Raw genomic sequence first — 25277 nt, 5'->3', positions numbered from 1 at the left:
AGGCAGCGATGCAGGTAGAGCAGATGGAGAAAGGTGCCTCTGGCCAGCTGGGGCTCTGCTCACCAGGCTCCTTTCTTCTGTGTTGCCATGATGCAGCTGCTTCTCTGATTTCCTAGAAGGAGAGCCTGGTCCAAACTTATTTTTCCATTTCTGGGTATTCCTCCGCAGCTCACTTCATTTCTCTAAGCTGCTGCTGTGTGTGACCCCATGGGACAGCCTGAGTTTTGTTAGTTAACCCTGTTCCGAGAAGTGGATGGGACCAGGGATCTCTGTGGGTCACTCAGTTACTCTTCACTTCAGTGTGGCAGGACCAAATCAGCAGTAGGGGGTTAGAGACAAGCAATGCTGTGAGTTCTTCCCTGTCCAGAGCTGTGCTGTTGCTGGTGTGGAGTTGGATGCTGCTGTGCCATGAGGATGCTGTGCTGGTGGTAGGAGCTAGTTGCCTCTGCATTCACTGCAGGTCCCGCAGCACTTCTCACAGCCCTTCTGGGTAACAGGAGCCACCTCAGGTGTCCTCCTTGGGAAGCTTGGTAGGCCTTTCTTGTCTCTCTAGCTTCAGTGTGTGAGACTGTGCTGTGCCACGGATGTAGGTGGTGTGGTGGGCAAGGAGCTGGGCTACAGAGGGTTATAGCACATGATCCTGATGATCCAGACCCATCTTGGAGTGTTCTAATGCTGGTGCAGCACCAGGATGTGTGGGATACAGCCCTACCCTAAAGCCAGGTTGAGGAAGGAGACATTTAGGAGGTGTCACACTTGGTGTATCAGCAGTAACAGGTCTGCATAAGGTATAGCTGCTTGTGCTGAGGCTTGGGAACTTTGGATCCTCTCTTGACCACACTGGACCCTGCAGGCAGGAGGGTCTGCAGTGGAACTGGTGGCTCTTGTGCAGCTCAGGTGGTTGAGAACCAATGCAGGAGCTATTCTCCCTCTGAACTGCTGACTAGAAGGCAGCCTACCGGTCCATTTTGTTTGAGGGGAAGGCTAGGCAATTCTGTAAAAAGCCCACAGCTGGTGTTGGGGCTCTGGATTCACTGGGAAAAGTGACTTTTTGCATGTTTTCTAAAGCTTGCACTCCCCTACATGCTGCTGATGTGCCTGTGCACACAAGTGGCTGACTTCTGAAATGCTCTCCAATGTGGACTTTCAGATATCCCGTGCCTGTAATTCCGGACATTTGCTACCTACACAAACATGGGCACAAAATGTGCGCAGAGAGTACTTATACGAAGGCAGAAGACAGTTGCATTGACACAGAGATGCCAGATATGAAAACGGCATAGGTTCATGGCAGGCCCAGATTTATCAGCGGTGCTTGATAGCGTGCAGGCAGCATGTGCAGGGAATGTGTGGCTACCAAGCACCAACCTGCATGCAGGTAGTATGTATCTGCACGCAGCGGTGACATCCACCCACGTGGACTGCACAGCTGTGCACAGATGTTTGTGGTCCTGGTCTGTGTGCACATGGCCAGCATGTGTGTATTTAATATGTATGGTATATGTGTATAATTGGAAAGGGCACCATATGGTAGGCAAAGTGCAATTTCTTTTAATGACTGCTCAGTCGTCTTTTTACTGCTGCTGTTTTGTCCATGGCTGAAGCCAGCAAGGAGAGCGGTGGCAGGGGGCCAGCAAGTCTGGGTCACATGGAGCAGCTCCAAACCATTGCATAAGTCCCGTCTGAAAGCGAACCTGCATGAGAACTGGTGGAGTCGTCTCCTTAAAGCAAAAAAATTCGAAGGCTGGGAGTGCTGTGCTGCTTGGTAGCCACCTTGCCCCTGGCTGAAGTTGGCTGGTTTAGCAGCTAGGTTTGGGTTCATCCATGGGGCTCATCCTGATGATGATACGAGCTGGCACTTCTCTACGCTTTCGTGTTGAGGACCTCCAAGCATTTTACCACACTTGGAGAAGTGCAATGACCCCAGCTTTCCAGATAGGGCCAGATCCTTATGTAACAGAGAGATAGGATTTCCAGAAAGCAAAGCAGTCGGTGTCAGAGGGAAGCTGGTGCTCCCAACTCTCCATTCCCATGCCCTTGCTTTGTGATGGGTTCCTTTTATCCCTTTGCTGGTGAAATTAAAGATCCCGCTGCATTTTGGAGGGAGCAAAGAGGTAATTCATTCCTTTCTTCACTAAGATCACCCTGAATAGGCTTGACTGTAAAACAATTTGTGTGTTTAAAAAGAAGAAAAAAAAAAAAAAAGAAAAACACTCCCACACAGTACTGGAGTGAGCCCAAAACCCTATGAAGCTTGCTTGTACAAAGGGACCAAGGGTGTGCCCAGCTAGAGCACGGCAGGGCCTGATGCAGAGCGCAGCAGCGAGGCCGTGAGGAGGAGCCAGTGGTGGGAAGGCAGTGAGGCTGTTCCCCTGCTCGCCAGAGCCAGGCACCAGGGTGCTCACAGGGCCACGGAGACCCAGGCTCGTGTCCCTTACCACTCAGTTTCCGACTGGCAGCATCGGTCTGGATTCCCCGTGTTGATGGTAAGCACCTTTGGACAGGATTGGGTCTTACTTTAAAGCTGATGAAAGCAGCGCCTCTCCTTCAAGCAAACTCCAAAAGTGACCCCACTGTCACTGGGGTTGGGTGCTGCGAAGTGGTGCTGCAAGGGTGGGATGGCATGGCGCCTCCGGGCGAGGTGGGCTGCAGCTATGGCACCATCCTGTGGCTGGAGCCTGCTGCTTTCTGGTGAATGATGATAACCACGTTTGTTTCTAATTCTTTGCTTGCCATGCCCCCAGAGAGGCCTGTCTTGGAGCAGCAAAGCTGATTAAGGTTCAGGCTCTTGTTTTCACTTCTGCAGATCTGTGACTTTAACCCATTTTTCTCATTCCTCAGCCCATGGTCCTAGCAGTGAGCTGGCATGTAGCTAATGCTGAATTTTCTGTTTTTAACCCATAACTTTATTCTAGAGACGAGAAATGACTTCCCACTGGAAGCCCTGTCATGCTGTCAGGCTGGCTGCAAAAAGAGTTCTGCCATCTGCAAATCAGGTTGTTTTCAACTGAGCAGTCCCTCCAGATCCTATCAGGACAGTCTCCTGTTCACAGCTGGGAGGTCTTGGGAACCTTTGGCCCCTCATCTCCTGCTGGAGGACATGCGGCAGGCAGAGGGGGAGCAACAGTTTGCTCTGTCCTAAGGAATGTGCAGGAACCTGCTGAGTGCTGGGGAGATAACTGTGCCCACCTGAAGCACCCGCCCCAGGGCAGTGCAGTAGGGCCAGCAGCCCCCGGCCAGGAGCAAACATGCAGCTGCATTTTGCATCCTGGTGCCGGGAGGGAGGAACCCGCCTGTTTCGAAAGTTTTGGGGTGTGCAGAGCCTGAGGAGATGAGAAGGGGAGATAGCAATGATGAGAGGTGATTTAGGAGTAGTTTATAGGGAAAGGAGGTAGTCCTGTCACCCGTGGCTTTTCTTGTTTCCTGCTCCCTTTGCTTCCCCTCCATATGACCACGGATGGGAAAGAGGAGCCAGGAGGGAGTGGGGTGAGAGGAAGGAGATGTCCCCTTTGGCTGTACAGTGTGAGCGGACCTGGCTGTGCCTGGCTGTGAGGGCTAAGCTCTGATTGCTTTCTGCAGTAGTGACTGGCAAACGTTGTCCTTTCCTCCAGTCTGGACCAAGAAGTCGTTGAATTAGGCGTGCAGATTTGCTGCGTAAAAGTTGGTGTTTGATAGGCTTGGCTGCATGTGCAAGAAGGCAGATAATTTTCTTTGAAGGCACTGCATGGCACTGCATCTGGGAAAGTGTTTTTTCTATCTCTTTCTGGAGCCATCTGCCCTTGTTTTCTTATGCTGAAAAGCCTGACCTGGGTCACCTGGGTGGCTTTTTGCTGGCTTCCTTGGGTCACAAGGAGGAGATGTTGGTGTCGGCACTGACTGCTTGTGCTCTGCTCTCTGGAATGGCCCCAGCAGGTGCTGCTCACACCAGAGTCACCCCCACAAATCACCCGTTTCACTCTGCCCTGCACCCAGGTTGCCTCCAATGAAGGTCCCTGCAGTCACGGAGGGGGTCCTGGCCTCCTGGTGAGGGGCTGGCAGCTGCTTGCAGAGCAGCCAACCACGCAACATGGGGATAAAGTGAAAGATGAGAATCCCAGCACAGGATTTTGGCACAGGGAGAGATCTTGGGGTGCGTTCCTTTCTGGTAAATTGGGATTGCTGCAGGGTCAACTATGAAAAGAGGGTCAGCAGAAAGGAGACCCAGACATGGCTGCCTGGCAAAGCTCACCAGGGCTTCTAAGGCATTCCAGTCCCCAGTTAAACAATTTCCTCAACACTTGCACTTTATCTGCCACCTGCGCATGCTCGCTCTTGTACACATCTGGAGATGGAGCTATCGGTCTGGGTGCCTCTGTTGCCTTGTCCCCAGCAGTGCTCAGTTCCGCAGGTCAGGCAGTGGCAGGGATGTGGCAGTTTGTGAGTTGAGGTCATGTCCCCTGAGCAAAGCACGTGGGCTGGAACCGGGACAGTCCATGGAGACCACACGGAGTTATCCTCCTGCCCTGCAGCAGTATTTGTGAAGCAGATTTCAGCCAAGGATTTCCAGCCAAAACTTGTGGGCCTCTGTGAAGCAACAAGAGCAGGTGAAAAGGTGAAAAATTTTTACAGAAAACATGGCCGTTTTAGGATCAGTCTCTGTGAGCTACAGACACTGCGAGGTTTGCAGCATGGAGCAGTGGGTCTCTGAGAGTGGTAAGCAATCCTGAGAGGTCTCTACATGTGTGGGGCTGTGCACTGCGGCCAGGCAGCTGCCCCCCATGGGATGTCTGACACATTGGCTTGGTGTGCTGGCCGTTGGGAGGGGTTGTGCTGTGGGACGTGGCATCGTGACCCTGGTGCAGCTAGGAAGTGCCGGTAGTCCCATTTTACAGCAGAAAGGCCACATCCACAAGAGCACCAGGTTTCAGGGATGGTGGGTGCCTGGGGATCTGAGTGGTTTCAGCTTAAAGCGCATTGTCCAAGGTGGTGCAAGATGTAAGTAACAGCCAAGTCACATAAATCCTGCACCGGCCCTCACCCCCCAGGCTGTCCCTCTCTGAAGGCTGTGCCCTGGTGTCATTGCCACAGCCAGCTGCTGCAAGGACACAGGACCAGGCCAACTACTTTCATTCATTTGTTAACAGCATCGCTAATAGCAGAGCCCAGAACTGCTCTGCTGGGTGAAGCTGTGCTGCCGCAGCTCTGCTCTCACTGTTCGCGGCAGCTGACGCTGCACATCGGGGAGGATGTGTCGGTGGAAGGGCCAGGGCAGGGAGGGGGGCGCATCACAAGTATTTCCTCCCACCGGGACATGCTGGAAGCAGAGAGCTGTGTTTGTATTTATTTCTCTCTCAAAAAGGGAAAAGGACACCTGAGCTCATAATTTGCAAAAGTTGGATGAGAAACCTGGAACCCGCTGGGTCCTGCATCTTTAAAAGCATTTAAATTCCTCTTCTCTGCACTAGGAGGCACCTTGAACCTTCCTCTTGGCCCCGGCCAGGGCCCATCTGCTTCCTATTACCTTCCCATAAAGCTGCCTCACCAGCCAAAAAGCCAGGCTTTCAGGGAATTCTGTCTGCAGCCCTGATGTTGAAATTAGTAACAGTTGTCATCTGTTTTTCTTTTTTCTCTTTTCTTTATTCCAGCTTGAATTTTACCCCTCTCCTCCCCCCTTCTTGAGTGTTTTCAGTGTCGGAAGAGGAAACCTTGAGTCCAGCCGCGAGCTCGCGTGGCATCACTTCTCCGTGGTCCTCGTCAGCCCGGCTCTGTGCTCCCGCTGTCCCTGCCGCTCCCGCAGAGCGGGGCAGGCAGCAGCCTCCTCGTGCAGGCGGCTCAGCCCACGGGTTCACACAGCGAAGCCACCTTGGCGCTGGGAGCAGGGAGCGTCAGCCGCTCGCGGGGCTCCTGCCAAGGACAACGAATTCCTCGGGAAGGAGCAAATCACAACCGGCCCAAGCGAGGGAGGCACGAGACCGGGAGAGGTCACCCCATACCCTGGGCCTCCCTCAGCCGCAGCCGGTCCGTCCCGCAGGACCCTGGGGTCCCCAAGAGTGTCTGCGCCTGCTGACCACTGCCCTTCGGGAGGCGAAATGTGAAAACTGAGGTTATGGAAAACTTTGTGCATGGTGAAGAAGCTGTGGAGCCCTCGGCCTTCCCTGTGTTTCTGGTCTGTCTTGCATGATACGGGCTCGTTGGAGCCTTGCAAGTCAAGCGCTGCTGGAGAGGGGCCGTGCTCCCCTTGCCATGTGCAGGAATCAGAGCTGGGGCCCTTCCCCCGCGGCAGCTTACGGGAACTTTGCAGCTGTAATTCCTAACATGTGGCGCTCGGACCAGAGCTCCTTCCCCGAGGTCAGGGGGCTGCGGGCTCTTGGCACCGGCAGCTCCCTCCCAGCTCTCAGGGCCTGGGGCTGCCACAAGGCAGGCAGAGGGGAGGAGAGCCTGCTGCTGTTGTTCGGGGTCGTGGAGAGGAGGAAGGACAGGAAATAATGACATCCTTGAGGAAGCTGATTCAACAGCTGAAAAACACGAAAAATTAGTAGTGTAAAGCGCAGGAGAAAATATACTTCAGCTGAGCGGCTTTCTGTCCGCAGACCTTGGAGCTGTGACAGAAATTGAAAGCTGGAATCTCAAGCTTTAATAGATTCTGAAAAATGCTGACTTAGGAGAGTGCCGCAGCACGCTGGGCTTTAGTTTCGACTCTGCCTTTCTTGGTTCACTCTCTGCAGCCCTGCAGGGAATGAGGACAAGCCAGTCTGTGGTGCTTAGCTATGCACAGCTGCTGCCCTCGCTTTGCCCTCTGCAGCACAGCCAGGAGGTGGCACGGTGGACAGCCTGCACTGGGTGACTGTGGTCTTGGGGCTGTACTGCTCTTGGCATCCCTGTGTCGTGGTGGCAGATGGTAGAAAGTCCTGCCAGCCCTCCTGCCTCCACTTCCTGCTTCCGTGTACCATTGCTGCTGAGCAGAGCAGCATGAGATGAGGCCTTAGCCTTACAGGGTTGTTCTCCAGTCAAGTACTTGTTTCTTATGGCTGCTGATGGTGTGCGCAGTCTTTGGGGCAGCTGCTGGGGGTGTCCTGCTCTGGACTTTGCAGAAGCCAACCTGGCATGTGGCTGGGGAGACCAACCTGATATCACTGATAGTCTTTGACCATTTTTAACTGTAAATAAACAGTTAAAAATCTGTAAATAAACTGTAAATAAACAGTTAAAATAATAATAAACAGTTAAATAAACTTTAAATAAACAGTTAAAAATCTTAATGCTTAAATTATGGAGCTCAAAAGTGTGTTTTAAAGACACACAGTTAATCCTCACAACATTTTTTGTCTGGCAGGGAAATACCATTAGGATAGATTCCTTTTGATTAATATTGGGGCAGGAATCACCTCTGATTTCTTACCATGCCTCACCTGTGTATTCTGGCTTGCAATTTGTGTTACTCCAAGCCTCTGCAGCCCAAATAATGCCAACTGCATAGTCAAGACAGGAGAACAGAACTAGAAATAAGTTGCAGACTCCTCTGAGGACGGGAGGTGAAGGGGTCCGTGGCAGGAGTGAGGAGGGATGGGTCTCCCCTGCCCTGCAGCCTAGCTAGTAGCTCGCCTTTGCTTTTCTAAACATGCAAGAGCAGAGTGGGGTGCTGGTTCATAACATTATTCCCAGTGTTTAAAGACCACACACAGGCCATCCCTGTTGACACCTTTGCAAAAACCACCATCCTCTGGCCGAGCATCACGCACATTCCCAAGCACATCTTCCGTGAGCTCCAGAGTGTCCCCTCCTCACCCTGCAGTGCTCAAGCCCCAGGTGCTGCTGTGGAGCCGCGTGAGCTGTAGCTGCGGTACCGATCTGGTCAGACATCGGTATGGGCTTAGCCATGACACCGCCGTAGTTCTTCTGTGGGAACGTCTGCATTTTGATACAGGGCTTCTCCCAAGCACAGCATTGCTCTTCAGATACTTGGGATTCTCCAGGCGGTAGATATGTGCCATGTTCATTGCATACATCATCTAATCGCTGGATAGAAACAAAAAACCTCAGCTTTATGCAACTCTCCAGCACTATGTGAGTTTTGTATAATTGCCTCAAACTGAGGGGAAATTATCTGCAAGCCAAAAATCTTTCACTGAAGCAATTAGCAAATCATTTTAAATAACAAATACAATTGGATACAATGGATACAATCTCATAATCCATTTGTGGATAGAGCTTAGGGTAATGGTGAGTTCACTGAATGGGTTCATTGTTTTGAGTCGCTTCTTTAGGTTTAGCCAGTATTGTCAGAGGGCAAGTGCTCTTTTCTCAGTGCAGTGGTGATCCCTAAAGTGTACTTTAAAGCCAGGGAAATTGAAATAGAATTTCTAGATCACCACTTGCTACCACCCTGAATGCTTTCATTTCATATTTTCCTTTTTAAGAAATCAGGTAACAGATCCGGTAACTGTTTGTTCTTCCTTGTGGCATCATCAGCGGGACAAAGTGTTCCCATTTATTCCAAGCCTCCTTTCCTCCTGCATTGTGAGGTGTACACCAGCTCCAATCCCAATTCAGGCTGCCGGAGCAGCACAGGGCTGCACTGTGACAGAGTTCACCCCTGGCAGAGTGCGGGGGTGCACAACGTACTGTGACTTTCTGATGTCGCAATCTGGCTCAGTTAGCTGAATTCGCATTTTCTTCACATCCTTTTCTCCCCTTCCTTTTAATTTCTTTCCATCTCTTGTATGCTTGTTCTTCCCTTCTCTAGGTCCTGGTTTTCCTTGTTCATCCACACACTGTTTTACCCCATGCATCCTTCTACTCCATCCTGTTTCCCCTCTCCCCTCCTCTCCTGTTCATTTGTCACCCTTTCTTCCACAGGGGCAATGCCACTGAGAACCTTTGATTCCAATTAGCCCATGTTGACACCATTGCACCGGCCTGAGCACAGCGCACTGCAAAGACACTATTGGCTTCACTGCTTTGGGGAGCACGCGGAGTGGCTGAGGATGCCTGTGGAGGAACTGAGGACTCCTGTCTCTACATAAGCGGTGGCCGAGAGAGAGACATGTTGGGACAGCGCCCTTCCAGCTGCCACAATACTCCCTGCACTGAGACAAGCGTCGCTAACTATGGCAATCGCTTGGAGGCTTCTCACGTGGACAGTCATCTTTACCGCAGCCCTCTGCAACTTTCTGGGTTACACGTTCCAGTCACAAGGTAGGGATTGCTGTGGGGAGGGGACTGGATCTGCTTCCATCAGCTGGAGCAGAAAGCCCTAGTGCTGGCCCCAGGGGAGGCATTAGGGTGACGTGCTGGGGAGTGGGTGGAGGCACCCTGACCTCTGCTCAGTGTGCTGCAGCAGAACGCCTACTGCTGAACTTGCAGGTGTTTTCCTTTGGCCTGTGAGGAAGGCATGTGCTTTGCTCTCAGACATTACGCTCCTTGACTTTTTGCAGGAGACCAAGCAGTAGGGTCTGTGTAAGATTAGAGCCACGTACAGGCTCAGGAGGCAGAAGGGCCTGTGGTAGCAATGGAGGAGGCTCCCCTTCCAGGCATCTGGAGCAGTGCACCTTTGCATGAGCAGAGACTTTGCTATGCGTAAGAGGTCTGTGTGCGCTTGCAAGTGGTCCCCTGCATGTGCAGGGACAGAGGTCTCTGCTGGAGGTAGAAACATTGGACACAGCTATGGGCCTGGACAGGTACTTGCTGCTGGAGGAGTAGTTTGAGTTTGTGCACACGTATTTCTGTAAGTGATACTGTTAGCAAACATTCAAATCCGTTCTGGCATAAATGTTTTATACCTGTCTTACATCTGCATCTTTCTGTTGGGTCTGTGTTTAAACAGATAGCTTGTGTTTTAACACAGATTTTAACACAAGTTTTTAATACAGATAACACAAGTTATCACAAGGAAAGCGGAATATGGTTCTCCTGCATGTTGGTAGCTTTAATTAAAGTGTAATTAAATTGCTTAATACTAACAGTGTAATTAAATTGTTTAATACTAACTAGCTTTTGTAACCATTTCTGAAGAGACAATATGAACACTACCATCAGGAGCTAGAGGTAAGAGGGAAAAGCAGAAAGAGCTGCAAAGTTAGACATTTATCCGTACAAGGTGTTAATACCTCAGCAATATCAATGCACAACCATAATTCTGAAATCCTGCATGTGCCCAGGTTAACTGCAGCAGAGCCAGAGCCAGTGGTAGTCTGAGGCCGTTGCATAGTACAGTGTCATCAGGCTGTAGTTACAGTGGCTGTGGGTTGTCTTGTGAAGCCAAACTGGAAAGAGGAACAAAAGCAACCCAAAGCCACGTACTGTCCGGGTCTGAGCACCATCTTGTTGCTAAATCTGCAGCACTATCATATTGCAACTTGGTCTGGGTGAAATGAGAGGCAGTCAAACACAGAGCTGTGTGCTGTGCAGGCGCTGTGCAACGTGCAACATTACACAGGCAGATTTTCTTTAATCTGAAACAAACACGGTTTCTGGTCCTTCTAGCCAAAGCCTCTGGCAGTGCCTGTTGTGACTGTTCTGGGCCTCCTGCATCCATCAGTTCGCACCTCCCTCCATCTGCACTGCCGCGCTCACTGCGCTAGCGACGCTTTGACGAGGACTTAGCTGCCAGATCGCCTCCATCCTGACTCACAGCAGCTGAAATCCTCTTTCACTCACAAGTCCCTGAACTGTTTGTTAATACACCTCAGTCTGAACCCATGGGCTCACTGAAATGACACTTAATATGTCTGCGCTGTCCTAGATCCCAGACCGGGCAGTGGACAAGGCTCGGCCCCTGATGCCGCTGGGAGTGCAGTGCCATAGGGGAGGGCAGGCAGCAGTCAAGCCAAAGCTTGAATCACAGAATTGTAGGGGTTGGAAAGTACCCCAGGAGATCATTGGGTCCAACCGCCACCCTGGTGAAGTCCAGCTACTGCCCAGCCCCATGGGCCAGGCTTCCCCATGGGCCCCTCTCGCTGTCAGAGAGCTTTTTTAGGCTCCCTGCATCCTGAACCATTGGTGTCAGGCTGCTAATGATACTCAGCACTTCTCTCTGTGCTGCTGAGGCAGTAAATACATAATCCTCACAACACCCTTTCAAGAGGGTGAAATAATGTTATCTTCTCATAGTAGTTGGAGGCACGGAGGATAAAAGCTTGTTTTCAACAAGCCACCGATTTTTGGCTAGAAAGAGTTGCCCAGGCAATCCATCGAGTTAGCAATGGAGCAGGATTCATGTCCCCCATGTGCAAACTCCAGCTCAGTGTATTTATTTTGTGCAGGAAAAAGATTAAGGTATTACAGTCATAAGCTGTAATTATGTATGTGGGAAACAGCAGCCCAATGTTGAAGGCCTCTCCGTGTCAGCAGAGATGTAACAAGATTCAGAAGTTAAACAACATCTTGTGTAAACTCAGGCTGTGGTTTTTAACAGCACAGAGAATTGCAGCTGAAACAATTGAGCAAGGATTCAGCACATACCTGCTGTTGCTGAATGGTATTTAATCAAAAGGAAATTTTCTTCTAGTGCCTTAGTTTAATCTTAGTGATAGATTATACATTCTCTGTTTTGTAGAACATTAAATGAGGCTAATGTCACTGCTCCTGGCTCACTTACGAATCAATGCACCCATGGAAGATGTGTCAAGGCTGCCACAGTGCCAGGGCAGCTTGAAGCCACCGAGTCCCATAGTGTTTTCCCCAGCCATCCTCTGTGAATTGTCTGAGCTGCAGCTGGGGCTCCTCTGACAAGACAAGAGCAAACATCTGCTTCCTTTTCATCCTTTAAGTGGCTCTGTAATGACAGAGGCAGTGATGAGAATGTACAAGGAGGGAACAAGATCCTCCCTCCTTGGCCTTCACCTTCCTTCTCTTCTTTTTGTTCAGCTTATCCCCTACCATCTCCGGGCTCTTGCTTCCTTTTCTGCCTGCCTTTCCCTTCTGTGCTGTTCTTGCCCCTATAGATGTATGCTCCCTTTCCATTAGGAGGTGGTGCAGTGAGGTGCCTTTCATTCCCCTTCTTCCCCCCAAAAAAAAAGTTTCAGCTTCCCAGCTCTCTCCCTTGCTCCCTGGGTGCCCAGCTCTGGGCAGCTTTTCCTGCAGAAAGGCTTTTTATAGTATCTCTTTGAAGCAGTGCGACAGCTATCTGGAAACACCAGGCTGCTTATCACCAGTGCAAACCCATCTAATAGAGTGGATGCAACACGACACATTTCAAGCCAAGATCTATTATTACAGTATGGAGTGGCTGAGGGGGCAGAGGGAACGTGATGGCTTTTCTGGGTGGAAGGAAGGGCAAAATAGTGCCGTTACTGATGTTGGGAGCTCCTAGTGTGATCCGTAGTATGGGGGAGTGGCATGACCAAGGCAGGGATGAGTAAATGAGGGAGTTAGGGAACATCTGTGATGCTGTTGGATGGACATGAAATGAGTACACAAGCTTAGGGAGTAAAGAGATACTAATCTCTTAGAGCCTTGTCTAATCTTACTTTTTTTAGAGGAGAGGAAGGAGCCAGATGTAATGCTGGATGAAGACACTGTCTTCTTCCTTGTGTTAAAAGTTTATCTTCCTTATTTTTGGCATCCCTACTCTAAAGGATCCATTCATAAAACATTTGTGTGATGCAAGGCACTACTCTCAGCTTGCTCTTCCTGTGCCTCAGTTTCCAGGGTGACATCCCTGAGGATGCACAGCGGCCTGCACTGCAGCAAGAGCAGGCTCTCACACACAGCCTGACCCCAGGCCCTGGACACTCTTCCCTCCTGGATGTATCTTGCAGGTCAGGATCAGAGACTGCCGCCCAGGGTCCCAGGCCCTCTTCTAGATGCTGGGTGCACAAACCTCCTTCCAAGTCACTATTTTGCAGCCCACATGAACTGCAGAAAGGAAAAAAGAAAAACAAAACACTTCTGATAGCAATTTTTTCCAAGCCTGAAGTCATTGCTTAAGTGCAAGTAGTCACACTTGTTTGCCCTGCTGCATCACACATGAGGCAGTGTGATGCAGGGGAAGCTGGAGCACAGGAAGTTAAAAAAAAATAATAATTACTTCTGGCTCATTGAGCCAAGGGAGAGGTGCCAGAAGTGCTTATGGTTTGGAAGGTTGGGAGCTAACCCCTAAACCCAGCTGGTGGGAAGGACTGTCCCATTAGTCGTGGCCAAGGAAACCACTCGGTCAAACTCCCACACTGGAAAACACACTAGAGGAAAAGGAAACTTTCCAGTGCTGCCATGTGGTGAGAGTATAATTTGGAGTCCAAATTTGTGATGGCTGGGAAGGCTTTGAAGATGGGTGCTGTGGAGCCAGGCAAAAAGCAGCCACCCTGGAGCAGCCTGGCCTCCCCTGTTTGCTTAGGAAACAGCTACGCATAGGATGCAGGAAGCACAGCAACATTCTTCCAGCATGAAGAGGGTAAATCCTCTCCAACTCCATGAGCAAACCTCCAGCCATTGGGGTTAAGAAGAAAACAATATGATGGGGGGAGCTGTCCTGTCCGCTGTATTTTATTTTTTTTTCATCTTCTGCTAAAACCTCCAGTACTGAGGCACACAGAGACGGCTAGACCACTGATCAGATCCACTCTGACAATCCCTGTGACATTTTGCTTTTAAAACATGAGATTTCTGTAGAGGTTGCAGAGTGCCAATTTCTTTGACAGCCAAAAGCGTTGTGTTGCTTTGCGAGCACAGTCAGACGTTTTGGACAGTGACCTTGTCAGAGTACATTTCCTAAGTGGTATGAGACAGCCTCAAAAGCTCAAGTGCCCCAAGAGGAGGTGCTAAGCCAAACCAATAGTATAAAGAGCACCAGGCTGGTGAGCTGGGAAGGCAGGGTGGGGCAATAAACAGATGCCTGGCTGGTGAGTTGGGATGTCTGACTCCTTCTCTTGCTACCTTTTTAGCACAGCTGGGGAATTCTGGTTACCTTTTTGTTACTTTGATTGCAAAGACATTGTCTTGCTGCCTCTTTAAAGGACGTCTCATACCTAAGACATTAATAAATGCACGATCCAAGAGGCTAGTGTAGGGTTGATATTATGTAAGTTATCAAAATGCAGGGTAAACAGGTCCATGTGGCAGTTGCAGATACTCTAAAGAACCCCACAATTTCTTAGCAAGACTGTCATCTCCTGAGAAATTGTCCCTTCTGTGTTCAGGTATGCATTAAGTTACTTTAAGTTAACTTAGTGTTAACTTTGTTACTGAACATATCCAGTCAGAAATAACCCTCCAAACCACTGAGCATGGCTCTGTACAGGCTGGAGTCCCTCTGCCCACTGGAAATGGAGAGATGAGGGACAGTCCAGGTCTGGAGCCAGAATTTGTCTGTCCTGAACAGCCCCTTGGACCAGTCTGTTTCTCTTCATCACCAGAATATTAAGTTCTGTAGGCTGAAGGCCTTCAAGAATACCCCAAGGATCATGCAGCCTGAACAGAACAGGGAATACAGGTAGCACATCCTCATTGTGCAGTAATTAGAGGCCCTTTGTCCTTCTGCCCATCTTCGCTTTCAGAGATGTCTGTTGCAAGCAGTCACAAGTGAGCTCGGTCAGTCTGTCAGGCTGGCAGGAAGCCACCTGGCTAATCCAGGTCCACACAGGGCAGATGAGTGCTGGAGGGTTGCAGGGGGCTGAGCAGTGAGCTGGTGGCCTGCTGATGTGCATTTTGTTGTCAGCGTGAGCTGTGTGCTTGCTCACAGAAGTGAGCTGGGAATGCTGGCAGCATGATGGCTGGGTTGCAGGATTCCCTGGGTCAAGATGCTGCCTGCCCTGCCCTGGCTGTCACTGCGCTGGTGCTCAGGCACAACTGGCTCTGTGCTGAAGCTGCTGGTTGTTTTGCTCTGACTGTTTGCAGAATGTCACTCCTCCTGTGTTTGCTTTTCCTCCCCAGAGGAGTTCCTCTCCAGCCTCGATCACTATGAAATTGCGTTCCCCATACAAGTGGACCAAAACGGGGACTTCCTCACCTTTGACATGAGGAGCCAGCTGAAGCAACGCCCTCGGCGCAGTCTGGGCTCCTTGCCCTACGAGCCATCTGAGCAGCAGGTTTTCTACAAAGTCTCTGCCCATCGAACCCAGTTCCTTCTCAACCTGACACTGCACTCCAACCTGCTGGCTGAGCACTTCACTGTTGAATACTGGAAGAGAGATGGTGTGGACTGGCAACATGATTTCCACGAGGATTGCCACTATGCGGGCCACCTGCAGGATCAGTACCTGAACTCAAAGGTCGCCATCAGCAACTGCAATGGACTGGTGAGTTCCTGAATTTTGCACAGCCAAGGGCACTACTAACAACGAAAGCTGCCTATAAAGCAGAGCAGATTGCAGCTTCTTTGATCTGTGCCGTAGAAATGCAACCTGGTTTGGGTCCAAGCAGATGGATCCGCGGTGGTGGGAAAGGCCTGTTGGTGTCAAACTAGAATATTGCACAGTGACATCAAAAGTCAGCTGAGGGTGAAGGCCATGTCCCCTCATTACATTTATAGGAGTTCCTGATCCATGTTGGGACTGTAGTCCAGTTTCTACCAAAGTCAGTGAGAGTTTTTCCATTGATTTTAACTGGAATGGGATAATCCAGGCTCTAGACCATTACTCCAGCTCTTACAGAACTCTCCAGTCCACTTCCAACAGCAACAGCAAAAGATATAAAACATATCGTATGTGTTAGTGAGGAAGAAGCACGGGAGGGCAGAAATTTCACTGCATGACCAAAAATGTCAAAAGTGCATTCAGATCCTTGTAACTGCAGATACATTCCTGGGGTTCCTAGTCACTTCTGTCCAGATTCCAGGAGCTGAAAACATGTTTTCTGGGGAAAAACTAAGCTAGTCAGTGTTTTTCAGTATGAAAAAGAGAACATCAGGAGGGGACAAGATGGCATTCGTCAGAACCAGCAAGGCTCCTCCAGAGAGGGAGGAAATTATCTGTTCTGCATGTTCCCAACAGCTAGGACTAGACATCATGGTCTCAAATATCAGCAGGAAAGCTCAACGGTAGACATTAGTGCTAAGGATAGCCGCAACTAGGTTGCTTGAAGAGTGCATGGCCCCCAGCATCGTTGGAGATCTTTGAGAGTAGGCCAGACAAATACCTCTCAAAAATACTCCAGGTATGATTCATTAGCTCTTTCAGCACTGGGAATAGGTTAAGGACTTCCATCCTTATTTTTCTGTGATTTTCTGATATTTCTGGCTCACAAAGAGCATTTCAAGACCTGCCAGATGGAGGGATGGAGCAAACATACCCCGTTAGAGAATCCCAAGGATGATGGCTCTCTTGGAGGAGTAACATGTAGAAAAAGACTCCGTAGGCCAAATTTGTATTTATGCTACAGCCCCACCTCTTAGCAGTGTGGAAGAGCTTCCAAACAGGAATAAATTCACATTGATTTATTGTTATATTACATTGCCAGAACAGTGCTGTGGGTTATTAACAGAAATGAGAATCTGACTCATTATATCAGAGAGTCTAATGTTTCCATCTCACAGCCAAAACTCAGAGCTGCATAAAGTCTTGGTTCCGAAGTTAGCCTTTTGTTTAGATTTAGGACCTCTGCTGAAGTCCTGGATGATTTATTGATGTTCAGAAAAGAAGAGCTGAAGGGTGAGCTGGACACTGCTGGTCCAGAAAGGATAGCCAGCTTTAGCCTACCTCATGCTTCAGAGGGCACCAAGTCCAGGGCAAGCAATGACCTGGCAGCACTTGCACTGGGATATTTTAGTCCACAGACTGTTTTGCTCTGGAGAGATACCAGGGGTTGTCTGGAGGAAAAAGCAGCCAGGCGCAAAGAGATACAGGGGGTCATCCAGCAACCTCTCCTTTTCCTGAACTCTGTCCTCTTGCTGTGGCGAGCTACAGGAATCAGCAAGGAGGGGGGTCTTCAGGCTTAGTGAGGACAACAGGCTCAGGAATTTGGCCAAGGTGAGGCTGGAGTTGGCGGTGGGGTCTGTACCTGCCCCCTGAGCAGACCTGTGCAGAGCTCTGGCTGATTATAAGCAGATGAGCCCTCCTGGCTCCACTCCTGCCATCCTCCAGCCTGCGCCCCTTCAGGCAGGCACCAGGTCTGCTTAGCAGGGGACAGGCCGGGACAGAAGAGGGTCTCAGGGGACGTGAGGTCAGGTACGTGCTGACACCTGTCAGCAAGGGACTGGACACTGCAACCCACATCTGCACAGACTAACTCCAGATGATGCAAAGGGGGCTGCGTAATGTGGTGTTACATGAACGCAAGCTGGGGCCAGTGCTGGTTATGGGGTGACCTGTGCGTGGAGGAGAGGGAAGCGGAAGACTCCAGAGAAGTGTCAAACACAAAGGCACGAGAACGGGTAACAAGCCTCAAGCTATCCTCCTTCCCTTCTACTCCCCACATCCCTTTACAATTTCTGCATCTGCAAGGCATATCTCTGCAAACCACTTTGTTTTCAAATGCAACGCACCTTAGGACACACCAGCTTTAGGCTGCCGATACCTGGCCACGCGCTGTCAGACATCGCCCACCCTCCACGTCTGCTGCGCAGCTGGCCTGGCACGCAGCCGGCAGCAACCCACGCGGCTGCACTTCAGCTTGAGCAGGATAGAAGTCACCCAGGCTTAACTTGTCGGAAGCGAAGGGCAAAATGGCCCATTTTCCAAAACATGCGGAGCTGCGAGCTGCCAGCAGGGCCCAACATGAAGCAGCTGGAGCCTGCAGGAGCAGCCTGAGAAGCTCTTGCCTGGCCAGGAGCTGGAAGCCCTTAGTTAAGCAGAGCTGTGTTTCAGCCCACTGGCTGCACAAGAGCCCAAGGACTCGTGTCCTCCCATCAACAAAATTGCAGCTAGGCATAAACAGCCTTAGGAGAGAAATGTCCCTGTCTTACCTCTTGCGTCAGAGCTCATCAAAGGCCGCTTTAAAGACTGGGTTTTCAGCCCTTTGTGTCTATGCTGAAACTCTGCTTTCGTCTGAATTGCCCTCCTGAAATCAGCGGGAACATGAGATGTTTGGAGCTCGGCAGATGGCCCCACTGCTGAGGCTGACGTCAAGCTGTTAAAGTGTGTAAGAGGAGGTGGAAGAGCTGAGCTGCAGTATGAAGCTGTGTCTTTCCTAAGTGTGGTTATAAGTTAATAGGATAAACCATCCTTGCTCTGCAGATGACCTGGGTGAATCACAGACAGGATATCCAGCTTAGCTCCCCCACAAACCACAGAGATCTCTCTCAGGGCTTCTTGCCGCCCCCTTTCAATATGCATGTGTCACATCCACCACCCAGACCTCAGCGCTTGGGTTTTGGGCTCAGTGGTGGGGGAGTTTTCAGACTCCTGTGACGGCAGAGCTTCGTTCCCACAGGATATCAGGCAGGTTGTGGAGCCTCCTGCCTCTCGTTGCTCCTCAGAGGCTCCAGGTTTGAGCTGGGAAGGGCCCTTTCTAGAAGTGTATGGTTTTCAGGCAGGACGTGCTTTCCACTCCTGCTACTCTGCCCCAAGCCGGCGGTGACCTCCTTCTCCCCGTCCCGCAAAGCCGGCAGCCAGCTGGCTTCGCAGGCCGACACTCGGCTTTCCGCCGGAGCCCTCGCCAGGCTAACCTCACAGTACCTCGCTTGTGTTTGAAAAGGTGGAGCGGAGCCAAAAGCAACAGAGCCTGGTGCAGGAGGAAATCCCCCGGCACTCTGGAGATGGGGACTTCGCTGCGTGCACACTGCCCCGATTCAGCTTTTGTAGCGGGGAGGGAGGTGGGGAGAGACCTCTTACGGAGGCAGCATCCACCCCAGAGAGGCTCTCCCCTGCTTGCCCAGCAGTAACACTGTTACATAGATGGTTCCTTCCACACAAGGACCTCAAGATGTTTTACAGAGACCTGCTTCCCCGTGCCCCTCCCTGGTAGATCAGGGCTCTTGTTGCTGTTGTGTAGAAAGGCTGCGACATCCAATGGGCAGCATCAGTGCAGAGTGGACGGCAGGATCGGGGGGGCTCTCCACCCAGACCTATGCTTGCGCACAAGAAGCGGGAGGACAGCCAGGTGATGTGAGTCTCATACCTTTGGGATCCTTCTTGGCCTGCCTGAGCAAAGTCAGGCAGTTTCTGTGTCTCAGTTGCTCACTGGTGAAGTTCAGCTGATAGAATCGTCTTGGTTCTTGGTATCTAGAACACACCTTTTACCCAGAGGCAAAGCTTGCTGCCAGGATAGGAAAGGATAGGACCAGCCACAAAGGAGACATGTTGCAAGCAGCTGGTGAATTGGACTGCTCATCCTGCTATTTCCCTCTCCTGCCAATCGTCATGGTCTCACGAGGAGGTGCATTTGCACAGGGCAAAGTCTGGGCTTGCAGCCCAGATTCTTTTGGTCACAGAATAAAACAAGGGAGAACAACAACAAAATATGTGAATAGCTAAATCAACAAAATGGGAGCAGAAACAAGATCATCTGGTTGAAATGGCTAGTTGGGGTGTAAAAAGGGCAGTGCTGGTTGAGAAGAACAAACCAGATTTTAGGCTGCAGAGAAAGGTTCTGACCCTGAAAATGAGATTTTAGGTCGTGAGGATTTGATACGTTTCTCAAAAGCCTCTGAACATTTGCAGTCCTCTGCAGCTCTATGCCTCAGTTTCTTAGCTGGTGGTAAAGCTCCTGAGCTGCTTCCAAGGGCTCTTTGGTGAGGTTGAAAAGCACAGGAGGTAGATCTGAATGCTAAGTTATGCTGATATTTAAAGATACGATACTTAGGATCCCACAGACAGCTCTCAGTTAGATCAAGGCGTGTCATGGAATAGGAAACAACTTAATTTTGCAAGGAAAGACTGTGATTTTCAGAGGACTCTAATGAGCAGAGAAGCCGCATGGCATCCATGGGCAGCTGGCTCAGTTTGCTCTGGTCCATAGCTTCATATGATTCAGTGTTTGTGTATAAAGGAAGGATTCCTGCACACGCTCTAAGCTGTTTGTCAGTCCCCAGAAATACAGTGGATAACCATCAGAAATTTCATTTTCAGAAAATAGCAGTATGTCTCCCATTTTTCTCTCTGCTTGTTTTATTCTTTTCCTTCTCTTTCCTTTCACAGCATGGGGTGATAGTCGCAGATGAGGAAGAATATTTCATTGAACCGCTGAGCCCGGGAGCCAACGTCAGCGCAGGGAATGAGGGCAAGGGCAGCCCCCACGTTGTGTACAAGCGATCGTCTCTCCAGTACCCACACATGGATGCAGCCTGCGGTGTGCTAGGTATCTGTGCCCACCAACACATCTTCATTCCATCCCAGTGCAGGCCGGGAAAGTTCCAATAGATGGGACTGTGAAAGTCCATACTGCCCTCTATGGCAAAAAAAAAAAAAAAAAAAATCTGCTCTTGCATTTAAGAAAGTTTTATTTATGTATTTACTTCTGCCCACGCAAAGCATTTCTGGTGGCCTGGTCTTTGGAAAGCTCTTATACTCTCTTCTTCACAGCAGGGCCTTTAGATTTGTAACTAGAGGGTGGAATAGAGAAAAAATTCTCTCTTATTGTTCTGACAAAAATCCTCCCGGTTTTGGCCAATTTCAAAGGTATTGAGAAATCATAGTTCACGCATGCTCAGCTTCTTTCCCACACGCCTGTGCCCTTCTTGTCCTTGCCAGAAATCTGTCTGTGTCCCGGAGCCTGGGTGAAATCACTGGCCCCTGTGAATGTACGAAGTTTCTCTGTCTATCCAAATGTTGCGTGTATACACGATGCTGTTCCGTTGGTTTACAGAGGCATCCCCTGGCTCTGCACATGGGTCAGCTAGCTTTTTACAGGGTTAGAGTACAAGACTGCAGAACCAGAGCTGTTCCCAGTTGCTCGTAGCAGGTTTGTGTGTCCCTTGAGTTGTTCATCCAGTGTCCCAGTGCTGATGCTTGACCAGATGAGGAATCACTGCTGGAAGGGATGCAAACACCAGGGCACCACCAGCTTGCTCTGAGCAGAGCAGCAAGCAGTGTCCCCAGATGTGCCAGTGTGTCTGGAGACAACCTGAGCTTCCCTGACCCAGCTCTTCCTGTCCCAGCTCCCAGTTACACTGTGCCAACAGACTCCCCTTCTCCCGACTCTGCCACATTCTCCAGCTTCCAGACAAAAGTCAGCCTGTTTCCAGTTGCTTCTTGGAAAGGAAAGACCGTGCAATAGCAGCCACAGGCTAGGTATGGTTCTCTGACAAGCACAGCACAACTGAACCCAGCAAGGACACCTGTTCCTTCGCCCCATGGGTTGGACCAGTCACAACCAGCTCAGTGCACACCACAGGTTCTTTCCGATCATCCCAAAGGGCTGGAGCTGTGCTGTGTCCATCTTCCCAGTCTCACTGGGTATCTGATCAGCATCAGAGCAGAGGATGCTGATTCAGCCTCCCCAAAGGGCAGCAGCAGTTGTTGTAACCTTCCCAGACAGCTCTCCTGCCCTACAGCAGGAGCCAGGCCATGGGGCCAGAGCTGTTGGCCCTGCTGGGAACATCTCTACAGTCAGTTTGGTAGCACTTGAAGCCTGGAGTGAAGTCCTACAAGCCTGCTGCTGCTTTGAAGGTTGCAGCTGTGTCTGTGGAGGAAAAGCCAAGTCCTAAATTCAGGTTCTGGCAGGAAAAGGAAAGAGGAAATGATCTGCAATGGCTTTATTGTCAGATTATGTCTGTGTAGTATCTAAATCCACAGGTTCTTCCCTATGAACGAGTTGAGGACAGGGCCCTGCAGTGCAGAGGCAGCAAAGCACATGCTGGAGGTGGTGGTGCTGGCCTGCAGCAGCAGGATGGGCACACACTTTCCCATGTGGCACACAGGCAGCAGGATACCAGTGGGCATGGCCCTAGTCTGCAGTAGGAAGTGCTCATCAAACTGGGACCACTGCTGGGTCTAATGTGTATATTAATAATAATTATAAGCTATAATAAGCCTTGCAATGCCTTTCCTTCTCAGCACTGAAACTGAGCGTAATAGTGTCCACCTCTCACCTCTGTATGCTGCTGAAACACTGCTGGAAGGTAACAGAAAAATCTCTTTCCATCCTCAGATGAGAAGCCCTGGAAAGGGAGGCACTGGTGGCTGCGGACACTGAAGCCCTCCCCGCTGAAGCCATCAGGCAACCACAGCCAGCGAGGCCAGCTGCCCCTGAAGAGATCCGTCAGCACGGAGCGCTACGTGGAGACCCTGGTGGTGGCTGACAAAATGATGGTGGGGTACCACGGCCGGCGGGACATAGAGCAGTACATCCTGGCCATCATGAATATTGTAAGTGTTATAACCACATCATGAACCTTGAGAGACCTCAGGGGCTCATATACCCATCAGCACAGAGCAATTTGGAATAAATCCTGTTCTGAACCCCAAATGTCTTGGTTTGGCAAAGGGTACCACATGCTTTTCCCGCAAGACAACAAGTAGGATGAAGGGAGCACAGTGTGGAAATAAGATCTACCTGTTTCAGGATTGCAGTGGCTTCCTCCTGGGCAGCAATCCTGACATGCTGCCACTGCTCCAGAGCAGTGATTCTCCAAAGCTTACAGGGACTCTGTTGTACAGGGGGAGGCACCTCAAGAGTGTTAAACTCTGGCCTGTCTGACCATGCTACAAGCCAGATCTGGACTGGGAGAACAAAGCCCTTTCTTTGAACAGCATCTCTCATCTCAAATTAGCATTGCAAATGGGGCCAGCCAAACTGAGAAACATGGGAAAGCATAAGGACAGTCAGCTCTCACGCTTGGGGTCTGACCAGCATGAAGGGTAAGGAGAAATACCCCCTGTTCTTCCATACAGCGCTGCCTGTGTCTCTGGGTTACTGCAGAGGAGCTTCCTCTGCGGCATCACGTTTGGGTCATTGCTGGCAACAGGATACCAGGCTAGATGCATTAACAGCCTGAATAATGTCATGCTGTGAGTCCTCCTGTGAGGTGAGATAGGCTTAGAGGTTATCCATCAAACCTATGAAAGCTCCTCTGTGATGGTTCTTTGTCCTGTCCTCTGCAGGATCTCTTTTCATGGCTTCCTCAGTTTGCATTTCTAAAGCAGATGCCAGATTTTAAAACAATACAGTTTCTAACTGTTTCATCTGCTGTAAAACACCCACCGTGTGCTGTCTGGTTCCCTGCTGATGGGCAATCAGCAAAGCTTCATCCCCATGCCTGCATAATACCAGAACCACAGGGCTTCCTCACCTGAGCTATGGACAAGGAACAGGTGCTGCAGGTTCCCACCTTCATTGTTGCAGGCTTCCCAGAAGGAGACATCACGGTCTGAACGTGGTTTAGAAAGTTTTGCTGTTCAAATAGTAACATGGTATCTCATTCTGTATCTACTTCCTAGAAGGGATTGTGTTTAGACCTACGACTCATGGAGATGATCGGCGCTGTTTGCCTCTGGCGGGTGCCCAACGTGTGCCTGCTCACAGCTGACTGCACCGCCACTCAGCTAGTGAGCTCATTTTTAAGACTCGTCTTTTCTTGTTTCTTGGAGGTCAGGTTGCCAAACTTTTCCAGGACTCGAGTCTGGGCAATATTGTCAATATCCTGGTGACCCGGCTGATTCTCCTCACTGAGGATCAGGTAAGGTGGGCTTTGCCAAGCTGCTTCCATCATGCTGCTGCACTCCCTTTGCAGGACTATGTGTTCTTTCTGGATGGCACCCCCAGGAGGTCCCCCAAGTGCAGTCTGCTGGGTACACCATACCCTCCCAAAGGCAGCTGGGGCCTGGTTTCAGACTTTGGGCTGGGAACCTCTGGGTGTCTGAGGGCTGGTTTTATGATAAGGTGGCTTTAGGGAGGTTTAAGGAGCTTTAGTTCCCCCTAAAGTCTTGCTTCCTCATGGCCTCTGTTAAAGGCTGAGGGCATCTGGACTGATTTCAGTGCTGTGCTGACATGGAAGTCATCAGTGCCTTCATATCAGATCTTCTCTGGGAACATGCTGTTGTATTGCTTCCATTCCAGCCCACACTGGAGATTAACCACCATGCTGGAAAATCCCTGGACAGCTTCTGCAAGTGGCAGAAATCCATTGTGAACAGGAATGGCAACGGGAATGCTATCCCTGAGAATGGCATAGCCAACCACGACACTGCAGTGCTGATCACCAGGTAAGTCTGATCCCAGCCTTGGCAGTGCTCATGGGGGGTGTCTTCTGTACAGCTGGCTTCTGTCCAAGCAGTTCATCCAAAGTTTCCCTCTCATATACTCGCCCACAAGCTGGCCTGGCAGTGGCTGTTCCTCAGACCGGCCATGCACCAGTTCCCTTGCAGCAATACAGATTGCTGCAGTTCAGATAACCATCCTCCTCCTCCTTTGTCTTCCCTCCATCTTCCTTGTGCTCTCAAGGAGCTTAGTTTGCAGCCACAGGTATTTGTGCACCATGGAGCACAATCTACAGCACAATCCATGGAGCACAATCTACAGCAGTGTTTGGTGTGCGTGGGAACCCACCCCAGAGCCTTTGGACATCAAGCATCCTACTAAGACAGAGAGCCTGATCTGCCTCCACTGTGATGAATGGAGAAGAGGATATAAGTGAGACCTGAGCATCACAACAATGATGGAATATCTGCAGCCAGTACTGGATCTGCCTCACCACATTTTAGGTGCCTATGTGTAGGGCTGAGCTCTCTCCTTGGTAGCTGATAGATCACTGTTGAAGTGACTTAATCCCATCTTCCTTGGGAGAAGAGCAGTCTTGTCCTGGAGACTCTTGTCTCTCTCCACTCCTGTACCAACAGTCTAGGGCAGCAGGTTAAGCTGGCTGTTGGATTAGACCTCCTGAGCTGGATGAAGACATCTGAAACTGCACATGCAGGACAAATAATTCCTGTCAGAATAGATAGATGCTTCAGTCTGGAACAGCAGAGGGTGCAGAGGGATGGCTGGAAGGGCAGAGGATGATGAAGAGAAAGCTGGAAGGATGAAGCACATGGAGGGGATGGCTGGGAGGATGGAAGGTGCCAGGAAGCCAGCTCTCAGCACCTGGACACCAGCTGCACCCTGGGTACCAGAGACAGTGGCCACATAAATGCTGCTTGGGCAGAGGGGCAGCAGCCTGAGGAAGAACCCCAGAGGCAAGATTTGGTTGCACTATCGTTTTCTTCTCAAAGTAATGAAGGAAAACCATACAATGGAAGTGCTGAAGAGGGGAGCCTCCAAGCAGCAGCTGTTTTTGCTGCTGGTGCTATGCTCACACTCTGGTTCCCAGTGGCAGCAGGAGCTGCGTGCGTCCCAGGGAGCCCTTGAGAGCCTTGCAGCACCAGGGGGGAGCATACAAAGGGCCTCCTTGGCCCCATCCTCACCCTCCCAGGGCTGCAGCCTCTGCTTTTCCTCCACACGTGCAGGACGCGAACGCCGACTCCGAATTCTTCAGCCTTGCACCAGATGTT

The 25277-nt window shown here is 50.6% G+C and overlaps 1 protein-coding gene across 3 annotated transcripts in view; it reads left to right on the top strand.

Moving 5' to 3' along the window:
* ADAMTS10 (ADAM metallopeptidase with thrombospondin type 1 motif 10) overlaps nt 1–25277 on the top strand; it is a 58619-nt gene that overhangs the window by 8100 nt on the left and 25242 nt on the right. For 2 of the 3 annotated variants that reach the window (XM_068661337.1, XM_068661336.1), the window contains exons 3-8: nt 8836–9174; nt 14848–15212; nt 19989–20148; nt 21940–22157; nt 23384–23467; nt 23848–23993. In XM_068661337.1, coding sequence (XP_068517438.1) covers nt 9087–9174; nt 14848–15212; nt 19989–20148; nt 21940–22157; nt 23384–23467; nt 23848–23993 — 1061 coding nt within the window. In that variant the 5' untranslated portion in view covers nt 8836–9086. Of the gene's footprint in view, nt 1–2243; nt 2487–8835; nt 9175–14847; nt 15213–19988; nt 20149–21939; nt 22158–23383; nt 23468–23847; nt 23994–25277 lie in introns of those variants that run through there. The other variant, XM_068661338.1, reaches the window with a different exon arrangement.

This window comes from Anas acuta, chromosome 26 (assembly GCF_963932015.1).
Source record: "Anas acuta chromosome 26, bAnaAcu1.1, whole genome shotgun sequence".
In the NCBI taxonomy this organism is placed as follows: domain Eukaryota; kingdom Metazoa; phylum Chordata; class Aves; order Anseriformes; family Anatidae; genus Anas; species Anas acuta.
This window is presented reverse-complemented; position numbering and strand designations above follow the sequence as displayed.